Source organism: Pyrus communis, chromosome 10 (assembly GCF_041283825.1).
Source record: "Pyrus communis isolate YQ-2024b chromosome 10, ASM4128382v1, whole genome shotgun sequence".
Lineage (NCBI taxonomy): Eukaryota > Viridiplantae > Streptophyta > Magnoliopsida > Rosales > Rosaceae > Pyrus > Pyrus communis.
The window spans coordinates 24,881,164-24,892,907 of record NC_142574.1 but is presented as its reverse complement, the minus strand read 5'-3'; the positions used below and the strand labels follow the sequence as shown (position 1 = coordinate 24,892,907).

Sequence of the window (11,744 nt, the reverse complement as noted above, 5' to 3'; positions counted from 1 at the left end):
AATAAAAAATAAAAAAAAAAACTTTAGTTTTAATGAAAAATGACAAATAAAGTTGTAGTGAATAGTACCAGGAAAAGGTAAAAATGTGATTTTTTGTTAAAAATGAACAATACCAGAAATGTTTCGTTAAAACTCTCTCAAAACTAAGGCCGGCCGCCCTTGACACGAATTTATTTGAGCTAACTACATTTCACATGATTTTCAAGTTAGACCATGAAGTCTCAATTTTAAGACTTTATAAACATTGCGTCAATTTCTAACTTTGGTCGAATTGATTGTTTGATTGTTAATTAAATTGATTTTCAAAATGGATCAAGCTTGGATACATTCTCCCGAGCTTGAAATTGGTTCAACTCGGCTCCTCTAAAGTGAGCTCGAGCTAAGCACGGCCAGACTCGGCTCATTAGTGCAACAAGCTCGAGCTCAATCTACGGATGCCATGTAGGGCAATGAAGATTAAAACTGCATATGCCGTGTCAACTACTTCATCTTGATACACCCTTTCTTTTACCATGCTACAAATAAGAAATCACATATGAAATTAAGCTATATATTTGTGATGTTTAGTCACACCAAAACCATCCCTCTGTAGACGGAAAACCTAACCGAAAACCAGCACAAAACAGGTAAAGCCGGATCATCTACTGCTCTTGCATTTCACCCTTTAATTTTCCACGCATGGGCACACCGGGGCCCGCTTGCGATCCCCTCGTAGTACTTGGACTCAAGTTTTTGTTTGTTCCAAACTTTCACAAAGTCTGCAAATAGTTGGCGTGCGGACTCTGATGAAAGATCGGAGAAGAACACATCTTTCTCTTCTTTCAGCCACATAGAGAACTCATTGTTCTTTAAGAAATAGTCATCGGTGGACAGCTCCTGGAAGTCAATTTTCTGCAACAAAAACGATATCCTAACCATCAGAAAATCAATGTTCAAGAACCGGATACACTGAACACCATAATAAGTAGGACCATCAAGTGATCAATATCAAAAAGCAGACAATTCCTTATGCCATAGGTTGAGCACCGCAAACTCTTGCGTGCAATCAAAAACCATTTCCAAACAATACTAAAGACACTACTTCCTACGAAATATAACTTGCAAGAAAAGACAAGTGATACCGAAAACTGCATATTGAAACTAGATCTCTTGTTTTCTGGTTTCTACATTAGAACATCACAAGTAGGTATCCATGGAAACTATCCATTGCCGCTCTCTAAGTTCCCATATTTTCTGTATATTCCATTAAACAACATAAACTTTTGATGCTCTTTCATCTGAAGCTAAAACAGATTACCAAGAATAACAAAGAGGTCTAAATAATAGAAATCAAATTTTTGCCGACTTTAGAGAATCTCCGCAAACTTCAGCCTAACATTACGTGATTGCCTCACTTCTTCAGTAACTCAGAGGAGGCGAATTACTCAAAGGATGGAGGACTTCTGCTAACATATTCAAGCACTTATAACATTACATGTAATGACAGGTTGACATTTTTTTTTGTAAAGAATTGTTGCAAGAAGTTTTGACCCTTTGTCCTTTTATTTCTGTAAAGATTTATAGTTACATATAAAATCCATATTATATATAGTTCACAGATAAGAGTACTTCAAACACCAAATATTTATTCATGATTGGAGATGAGAAAGCTTACCGAGAGGCGATCGCCTTTGTGATGTTTACTTTTGTGCTTATCCTTTGTCTTCTTTTCTGAGGCAAAATACGTCAATGTGATAAGTAATTTCCCATAAAGAACCTCATCCTCAATAGGCTAAAAAAGCTACAATGGTTAGTCAAATAATGCACTTGCATGTACTTAATCTCTTAGGTTTGTGTTTACTTTTTCAATGTCAAAACAACTCGATGAAACAACGTTTTCCCATACTCTACAAACACCGAACGTGCCCGATAAACCACTAACAATGCCATTACTCTAATTCGACTTCAACTTGTAGCACAATTTACATGATTATTCAACTAGTAAGCCCGTACATGTCTGGTAAAAACATACGAATTCCAATAACCATTAAGCTAATTGGACTGCTAAGCTAACTGAAACATAATTTTCTTTTTCGCAATTTAACTATTAGGCCTATATACAAGCAGATTGAGGTCAAAACAAAGTGAATGTACTCATAGCCATATCCGAATCCTAAAAAGTTCAATTTTAACAAGTATTGCAAAGTTCGATTTAACGAAGTAAAATCCATCTTAAACTAGTGTGAGACTCAGATACGTATCGATATACCTTTAGCGGAACGGTGTTTTGAGTGCTTATGCGACCTTTTCTTGTCCTTCTTGTCACTCGTTCTGCTCTTCCTGTCCTCATCCTCTACTGTTCTCTGCCTCTTGCCTTTTCCCTCATCTGTTAAAAGAAAACACAGAATTCAATATATATATTCTGAGGAACAAATTGCACACACTTTCAAGCAAACCCTGGAGAAATAAAACTTGTTTGGTTGCTGAGAAAATGTTGGGGAAAGAGAGAAAATCCAAAGTCCCATGCTCTCTCAACTGGAAAATAACATAGCTATTTGGCTCGGTTGAAATTAAGCAAGAACAACAAAAGCTATGAAATTGGACAAATCAGAGAGAGAGAGAGAGAGAGAGAGAGAGAGAGAGAGAGAGAGAGAAAGGAAAGAGAGAATTGCGTACCTTCGGAAGATGAAGAGGTGCTCCTTTTCCTACTCTTCTTCTTCTCCTCGGATTTCCGGTCGCTTCCCATTTGAATTGCAGAGAATTACAGAAGGAGAAAGGAACCAAGGAAAGCCCGAGACCAAGATCATCGACCGACCCCGGGAATTTACATATATAATATTTTGGGAAATTTTAGTGTCCTTCTAACGACAAGTCTCATCTAGCCTTTTCGTAGTGTTATTTGACAACTTTGCCCTCCTTGAAATTTATTTGTTTTCAATCATTTTTTTTTTGTAAATTTATTTGTTTGTGACAACTTCTTCCGTGTTAATTTTAGTTTGTGTTAACAAAAATACTCACACAATTGACAAAAAAACTGAACCATTGTAAATTGGTAATTAAAATCATCCGTTGATTGAATGTTGGAGCAATAGCAGTCACAAGATCCACTGGATAAACCATGTCATAGGATCACGCATGACAGATCCCCGAGCAACCCAGATCAGCTCATGCCTAATTTGGAGGCTCTAAATATTTGAAATCACCATCCATTAGTCAGTAAGAGTTTTTTTTGTTTTATCTCTGCAAAAGCATTTTAGGGTTTGGGATAGAGTGGTGAAGGTTTTATTTATTTTTTATTTTGTAATGAAACTTGGATTGAAGGGAATTCATGGTGGTTTGGTTGTTGTTTATATATTTTAATTCTAATTTTTAATTGCATCTTGTTTTTAATGGTAATTATATATTATGATGAAAATCTCAATTTACATTAAAACCATAAGTTTGTTTGTTGAGAGATACAATGCATGAGTTTAAATAAAGTTTCTCTCTTTTCATCTTCATGGACATTTGGCTTGAACTTTCACCGGAATAATAATGTATTTTGACCTAAACGCCAGATCAATGGGAGGGATCAGGGGTAGTTTACGGTGAAGGTTTGAAAGGATTAAAGTTGCTGCAATTTAAGAAGAAAAATAATACTAAAATAAACCAAAATGGAACCTAAGTTGCATACCTCAAATGCCGTATAAGATCTATATGAATTTGTGGAATATTTAAATGGTAAGAATAACGTTGCGTTTGAGGGATTCAGATTTGGATAGAAGATGAAAAAAAAAAAAAAAAAAAAAAAAGCAAAATCTTTGATTTATTTTTTATACATGCTTGTGCTTGATTGTACAGCAATAAAATAAGATGTAAAGTGAATAATTCTTGATATCATAAAATAAGTGGTTCTTAATATCATAAAATGAGAGAGTGTAAAAACCTGTATAGACATTCGGATCTTTTAATTCTCCAACAAGTAATCTTGTAATCATACAAAAAGTTACAAACAACATCTTTGCTTGCAACGAAAAGTTTCTTGTAAAAAACGAATGACGCTTAAGTTAGTGAGTATTTGCAGATTTTAGTTGCAGTAGAATTCCTTTTCAGGTGAGTTAATTGGCTATATATGCAAAGTATAACTCTATCATGGGCATGGTGTGTGCTCATTAAAAAATAAGAAACATTACATCAAAAAATTTGTACATGACCATCTGAGCAAGTTGAATGAAATACAAATATTACAGCAAAAGGATGGATATCAAATGCATCTTGGAGATGATATAACAAATATGATTGAATCGCTTCTTCAGTTGCTTCCTTAGTAACTCTCTCGTGGCGATAAGCCTCTTCTACTTTTGCCAAAGATATAACCCAATCCTTCATATACAGACCAAAAAAGTGGACAAGAAAATTTTCATTCATCAGTGGATCGACAAGAAAAATGTATTTGATTACTAGACAGTAGCCATATCACGATTTATAATCTCACTTCAAGCTGCTTGCGGAAAGGAAAATGTCAGAAAAAAGTTGGAGCAGAAAATTACCTCGATTATATCCAAGGCCACCAGACAGGCTGCTTGCCATGCTGAAGCAAGTAGAGGGGTTGCACCCATAATACATGACCGGCAGTAGCTCCAACTGTGCGTCTATATCTCTTTTGAATCATTCAGCTTAAACAAAATGCTCTCCAGTTGCTCTACATGCATATATTATTAAACAAGCTACAGGTTCGGCGTTATTACTTACATCTTAGGATATATCGACATAAATTTTGAAAGAAAATGCCTCCAGTGCCAAGAAAAATATATGACAGAGGATTACAAATTTACAAAATGCTTGGAGTTTATTTTCAAATTCTACCTCAATGACTGGCTGAGTTGAGAGATAGATCATAAAAATATTTAGACTATAAACCTCAACAGTAATTGCATGAAAAAAGAAGAAAAGATCACAATTTCAACACCAATCAAAATAATTAAACAGATATACTAGCCTTGATATCCAACAAATAAGACTGCCTGGATCGCAATGAACAAGCCTCACGCTTTGACGCCTTGGAACTTTCTGCTACCTCCTAAAGAGAAAAAAAGAAATAATATAAGGGGCAAGTAGGTAGGAATACTGTGCAAAACACAACTACAGCTCCCGGTAAAATTGAAACCAAAAACCAAATAAATGGACTAACGATATAACAGGATGCTCAGAATGGTACAAAAATGACCTTTAAAAAGGGAATTGTCAATTCAGGATGCTGATGCCTGCCAAGAATCTCGAGCTCCAGAGATACAGAGCGCATCTGCATTACAGGACCACGTCATTAGCAGTACAATTTCACAAACTAAACCCAACACTCCATGTTAAACAATAGAGGAGTTGACTTCACAACGAAAAACCTGAACTAAGCATGCAAATAAATAGTATGTTTTCCAGATAATCAGAAGGGAATTATGATCTTCAAGATCTATCAACATCAAGCTATCGTATGCGTACCAGCTCCTCAAGGAGAGGCAATATCTTATAAGTACTCCATAGGAAAGCAGACAGCGAGCACATTTGGCACATGAGGGTTATGGGAAATTTTATTTGAACTCATATAAACTCTTGCTACACCCAACTTAAATTTTAAATGTGAATTGTCTTTTTAACCCTATTGTATAATTGCAATCAAGTACAAGATGAAATTAACTACAAAATTAAAATTTGTCACTATACCCACTCAATAATGAATCCCTATCATCCCATATCAAACCCTACTATCACACAATCTTTATCTTATGTTCATTCTAGCTAAAATTCTAAGACGCTTTCATAGAGAAAAACATGCGCTCTTCCTGACCGAAGGATGGTGATTTCGAATTTTGAATCCTCCAATTAAAGTACGAATCAATTTATGCAATTTTTTTCTTTTGAATTCAATTTTTTGGGATTTAGGAACAAAATCAGCGCTTCACGCTTGCCCAAAAGATAAATCTAAGTTAAAGTCGGTAGCCTAGACTAAAGATATAATTTTCTTGGCCTTTTGGCTGACAACTAGAGCATCCCCATAGATTAGTATATACTTGTTCTGGGAAGGCAGTGACTTTATGATAAAAATACAAAGTGGTGTGGAGAGCACACAACAAACTATCTTTATGCTTTCTAAACTACACGTTGCCTGTTTTGTATAACTTAACCATTGATTCATTGAATATAATTTATAAGCTCTAATTAATTAAGCTTGAACTAGGAAAATGCAATAGCAAGGATCATAACCATGGTATACAATCACCAGATCGAGCAGCAAGCATACGGAATCACCAGAGCAGCAACATTCAAGGTTTTTTGGTGCTTCTTTGCTTGATTAAGTTCAGAAATTAAGAAGCGCCACAAAACCTCGAATGCCTCGAATGCAGCTGCTCTATGCGGTGACTTTGACGTACGCAAAAACATGGATACCAAAGGTTAGAAGCCATGCATATTTGCTGGTATGTGTTTTCTGATTCCTAGATAGCTTTTTTCTTGTCAATGTATTTGCTTCTTGTGATATTTTTTTTTCTTGAAATCAATGTTTCATTATATTTTTCTTTCTTTATATATTCTGTGCTCTAAAGCGACTTTATATTTCCTATACAAACCCTTCTCATAAATAGCAGACAATATAGCTGGGATTTTTATTTATGTGTCCATCATACAGTTGATGTTATCAATCGTTTCGGATTTGGTTGAAATTATTCTTTTTTGTTTTTATAATCTCAGCAGGGTTGAGTTTGGCAGAATTGCTAAAAGTTTTATACTTCCTGCATTTGTGTGATGCTTAAAGATTAATCTACGTTTGTTTGTTTTCTTTTTTCTTTTCATCTCTGTCTTTTGTTTATTTAAAATTTCATTAGGGTTTATTCGTGGGTGCGATTAGTGTGGATTTTCAGTTCTTTTTTTCTTTCCAAAATTCTGTTGCATGATGCGGATGATTTTATTCTTCGGTTCGAGTTTTTTAATTTTGTTTTGAGTTTAGGTTTTTACTGGCCGCTTTTTATTTCTAAACTTTTTAGTTTCTTTTTGTGGTAAAAATTTGGCTGTAATATTTGTATTTCCTTCAACCATTTCGATGCATGTGTAGAAATGTTTATCCACTAATTGATAGAATTCAACTTGCTTACCTGAAAATGGAGAGAAAAAGGTACACAATTTCGCTCAATTTTAGTGTAATTAATATCTCAAACAATTATAAAACATCCGTTGTAGCTATGGTTAAATCAAATTCATTTGTTCAAAGAAAAAATAATTCCCAATCAATCACTAACTTGAGCGTCGGAGTGTTTTTGCAAGTAAACCCCTCTCGTTCTCTCCATTGATTGCCAGCAAAGATGTTGTTTGTAACTTTTTAATATGATTACAAGATTAATTGTTGGAGAATTTAAAGACTGAATTCTGTTTTTGCAACTGCCGCCTTATGTAGTTGGGTTTTAATTTTTCGTTTGTATTGATTGTGAATTTTCAGTTGTGTTACTTTTTGGAGGTGGATTAATGTTAATTTTCAGGATGATTTTAGTTACGGAGAGGAGCAATAATAGAAAGAGGGATATGTCCATAAAAAGCTTCTTACTTTGTTAATTGTGAGACTAATTCCGGCAAGGAATGTGATTGCCTTCCTGCCCACCATAATAATTGTTGTACATAAACTATGAGAACGTGAATTTTTTTAACCCTACATTTGCTTAATAAAAACCAGAGACTGCAGTTTCTTGAAAGCGATTTCTACAGAATCTAAGTCAATATCGAAACCATAACTCTGCCCTCCATACTGCACGTTAAGGTACTCTTTCAGAGACGAGGGCAGGGCAAGAATTTCGGAGATTTCAGGTATGCTGGACGTAGGACGTGATGGCACGTTTTTTTTCTTCATTGAGTAGTAAATGTCAGCTAGAAGAAGCCAAATGAGATCAGCGTCGATAGATGCAAGGCCTTGAAGGGCATTGACGGATGCAGGCCAACCACCCCACTACAAGGTATCCCTACCATGAGACGACCTTCTTGAGGACAACTTCCAGTGCTGAAGCACTCCTTCCATTTCAGGACAATTCTGCAATCATGTTGAGCACCGCAACCTGGACTTTCAGATTAGAAGTTTCAGCCATGGACTCCTCTGAAGAACTGGAAGTGCTTCTGTAAGGAAGTTGCAGAGGGATTCTTTCCTCTTTCAAGTTGGGCTTTCTATGGAATGGGGAAGTAGATAGAAGTTTCCAGAAGTGGGAGCCATCAGTGCCGAAATGTTGTGAAAGAAACCTCCCCCACAAATTTGCACTACATTGCTCACCAAACATAAACATCTTCCATCAGCCTGCAAACCAACATGCAACAATAGTAGTGCATTAAAAGGATCCACAAAATCAGATCACTCTCGTCTGTTGACAAATTCTTGGTTAAGATCTTAAAGCACATCAAGCCGCCAACAACAGAGTCATCCAAGTCACAAAAGGAATAGAGTAAGTAAAAATGATGATACGCCTATGGGCTAAGGAAAATAGGTAAGGGAAAGAATGATCACGCACCACTGGCATAATTTGATTCTTATTCAGTACACCAATTGATTCATAAAGTGTCAAAGATAGTATTTAAGCCTTTCTCATGGTCAGAACTTTGTGAAATGAAGGAGGGGAAGAAACAAAGGAAACCCAAAGTCAAATTTAAGGAATCATTGCCACAAAAGTTAGAACCTACATGATTTCACAAGATTACCTTAGCAACAAGCACACGTAGCGTCATAAAGGCTTCAATCCGAAGCTTTACATTACCTAGATGTCCTCATGCAGCCTCATTATCTGCAGCCTATTCATAAAACCCCAAAGGAGTAACATAAGAAAAATTTAAAGCTATAGAATAATCAACTGTCACAACTTAACATACTTTGAGAAGAAGTGATAGCCACTGTCCAACACCTGCAGAAGCAGTCTTTGACTGTAGAAATGCAAGCAAACATTCATCTGGTTCTGAATCATACTTTGAAGTTCTACTGAGTGGAGCTTTCATGTCTCTGTATTCTAAAAGCATAAGTACACCAAATATTTGTTTACAATTTACATGCACAAGAATCATCAAAGCATGGAAATAAATTCAGAAGCAGTTCCCCGAAACACTTAAAAATTCCTTCGCGAAACTCTTCTGATGCATCAGATGGAGAAAGCAAAGCCCCATAAGTCAACTTCTTCAGAACTAAAACCAACTGCAAAGGATATTATTGTGCTTCAAATGTGAAGACTGCCTTCTAGGACAATAATTCACAGGAACAAACTAACTAATACAACATACAAAACAATTTTGAACTAACGGAAAAACCATGCCATTTCTTTGGCAGCCAGCATTGAACTTACCTGATCTACAGATCCCAAACTACACTTCTTGAGCAGTTCTTCCAGGCACTGAAGCAACCTTCAGCAACACTATCACTCACTTTGTGAGGCATTTTTAGGACCTTATGACTCGCAAGTTTTTCTTCAGAACCAAGCTTCTTTGGGGTTCTACAGTCAAGTCAACAGCTGCATCCAATAGAAGCAGCAACAGAAACAACGTGTAGCTGAAAGATGAAAAACGATGTCAAGGAAATAATGCTTACTGATGTATACATACTTACACACTGGCATTTCGAAATTCTTTTGCAAATTTGTACGACAAGCATAAGTGATGAAAATATGTTTCCTCGGGTGTGGATCACTAGGAACTTTAATGTTGAACCCGCCATTCACTGTGACTTTGAACAATGGGACACCGAGTCCACTAATGGAAAACTGAGAATTTTGCTCCTCCGCCACCTCGGATCATATCACAATATAGTACTTAACAAATTTCAATACCAGAAACTCAAAAACAATTTGACTTTGTGTACACTAACCCAACAAGTATAGCTCAACCATACCAACACGAAGTTCTGTGCAATCGGGATGAGGACTTTGGTTTCTTTTAATATAATTCAACCCAATACCTTCCACTCTACCAATTCCCCCGACCTTCGAACATCGCACCGATCACTAAACCTTAAAGACACAAGCATTCACTCTTTAATTCAAAATTATTAACGCAACTCGATTAAGTTACGAATGCTTCATCCAATTCCAACCCTCAAAGCTTACCCCTAGTGTAATATACCTATACATGCAAGCATATATAACGACACCTATATACATATATATTCATATACATAAGTACAAGTACACACACATATAAAGAATGCAATTTAAGGCAAAGAAGAAAAATTTACAGAGAGGTTGAAGTGGTTACTCGAAGGATGGCTGGAGAGCATGAGGCGGAGACTGGCGAAGAAAATGGTGCAGAGAAGAGAGAGCAGAGGGGTGCTTCTTAGGGTTTTGGAAAAGCTAGAAGCTCAAAGCAGTATGCTTTCAGCTGCCTAAACACTCTGCTTCCTTCTTCGTCCTCTGGGAACGCGAGCTCGTTGATTTCCCCCATTGCAGATGGCGGAGGGACCGGAGGCGGGAGTTGAGAAACGCCAAATTGAAAGACGAATCCAGGGGGAGGTGTTTAACCCAAAACGGGTTGCCGACCGGTTTGAATATAATTGACCCGTTTTTGTTGGGCCTTAAGCTGGGCTGACTCTTGCGTAACATTGGTTCTCTTTATTTCTTTGGTCTTGAAGAAAACAATGGCTCGTTTAAAATTTATTTCAATTTCTTAAGAATATAATGAATGACTCGTTTGGAACACATAAATTTGATTGGAATGGATTACCTTCAAAATTTAAGGTATGTTGATGGGAGAAATTATAAAATTATGACCATCTAAAGAATAGAAGATGAATTACTTACAAAAAAAAAAACTTATTCGTTACAATCCTCGTTAAAATAGTAGGATTAGAAGAGATAATTTCTTTCATAGCTAGTCCTCTTCTAATCCCGGCCAAATAAAAATTTATTCACTTCCACCCTCAATATACCTTGAAATTTGAGAGGCCTCCATTTCTATTTTATCCAATCATGTGTACCAAACAAGTATAACTTTTCTATAATATAACAATGTTAAGTTTGTTTTGCATAGAATGAGATTAAAAATAGGATTTGCTAGGTCTACAATTCATCCAACACCACCATGAACCATTAGGTTGGATTGCTGCAAGAATGAATAGCGAATACCTAATATTAACAAAAAAAAAAAATTAGGAAAGTGATTTCTATACGCTTTTTTTTTTCTTTTTCCACCTCCTGCACACTTCTCTTAATTATAATCATTGATTCTTTTTTTATTTGTTCAATCTCACAGCTAAAACAAGGGGGTATAGGGTGAGTGTGATCGTAAATCATTTTATAAAGATAAACCACTTTTTTTTCTTTGACAAGCAACAATAAAGAGATATTTCATTAACACAACAAATTTACAAGAGTATATATTCTCCCGTAACCAATTTCTAGATTTGAATATAATTTGCACAGCTAACAAATGAGGTAAAACCCTTACATGACTACCACACAGAAGAACTAGGTGCAAACGGTATAACTTGCTCCAACGTCAATAGAGACGCGAGAAATCAAGCATCGAAGCCACCACTAAATTAAACAGCGAGACAGCATCATGCTACTGCTAAAACAGCGAGGCCACAATACTAGCGGAACTGACACAACAAAACCAATAAACTTCTAATGTTGATTATTTCATGTTTCATAAATTTCAACTTTGAGATATTTTAGCTGTCCCAAAATTCTTTCAAATTGTTTACAATCCCGCACGACTGGATTGATAATCGTGTGTGTACTTTTCTTCAGAGACAAAAAAGGGTTTTGCTCGATCAGTTGTAGCTA

The 11,744-nt window shown here is 36.0% G+C and overlaps 1 protein-coding gene and 1 long non-coding RNA gene across 4 annotated transcripts; both read right to left on the bottom strand.

The window, feature by feature from the left end:
• Positions 1-448: 448 nt before the first annotated feature.
• Positions 449-2,890, bottom strand: LOC137729929 (style cell-cycle inhibitor 1). The gene is made up of 4 exons (XM_068468979.2): positions 2,656-2,890; positions 2,249-2,365; positions 1,655-1,710; positions 449-891 (listed from the first exon to the last, which is right to left on the bottom strand). The coding sequence occupies exons 1-4, from the start codon at positions 2,723-2,725 to the stop codon at positions 658-660; spliced, it is 477 nt and encodes a 158-aa protein (XP_068325080.2). The 5' UTR covers positions 2,726-2,890; the 3' UTR covers positions 449-657.
• Positions 2,891-7,525: 4,635 nt separating this feature from the next.
• On the bottom strand, positions 7,526-10,485 carry LOC137730150 (uncharacterized). 3 transcript variants are annotated; one of them, XR_015951945.1, is made up of 5 exons: positions 10,216-10,484; positions 9,312-9,514; positions 8,880-9,163; positions 8,680-8,769; positions 7,526-8,281 (listed from the first exon to the last, which is right to left on the bottom strand). It is a non-coding gene; the product is annotated as an uncharacterized LOC137730150 (long non-coding RNA). The 3 variants fall into 3 exon arrangements; XR_015951946.1 differs by having other exon boundaries at positions 8,848-9,514; positions 10,216-10,485; XR_011068086.2 differs by having other exon boundaries at positions 8,880-9,514; positions 10,216-10,483.
• Positions 10,486-11,744: the final 1,259 nt, after the last annotated feature.

Excerpts from the sequence above, each read along its gene's own strand:
- LOC137729929 (XM_068468979.2), bottom strand. The coding sequence starts at position 2,725 with ATGGGAAGCGACCGGAAATCCGAGGAGAAGAAGAAGAGTAGGAAAAGG. Across the intron at positions 2,366-2,655 it reads CACCTCTTCATCTTCCGAAG|ATGAGGGAAAAGGCAAGAGG; the intron begins GTACGCAATTCT and ends TTCTTTTAACAG. Across the intron at positions 1,711-2,248 it reads AAAACACCGTTCCGCTAAAG|AAAAGAAGACAAAGGATAAG; the intron begins GTATATCGATAC and ends ATTTTGCCTCAG.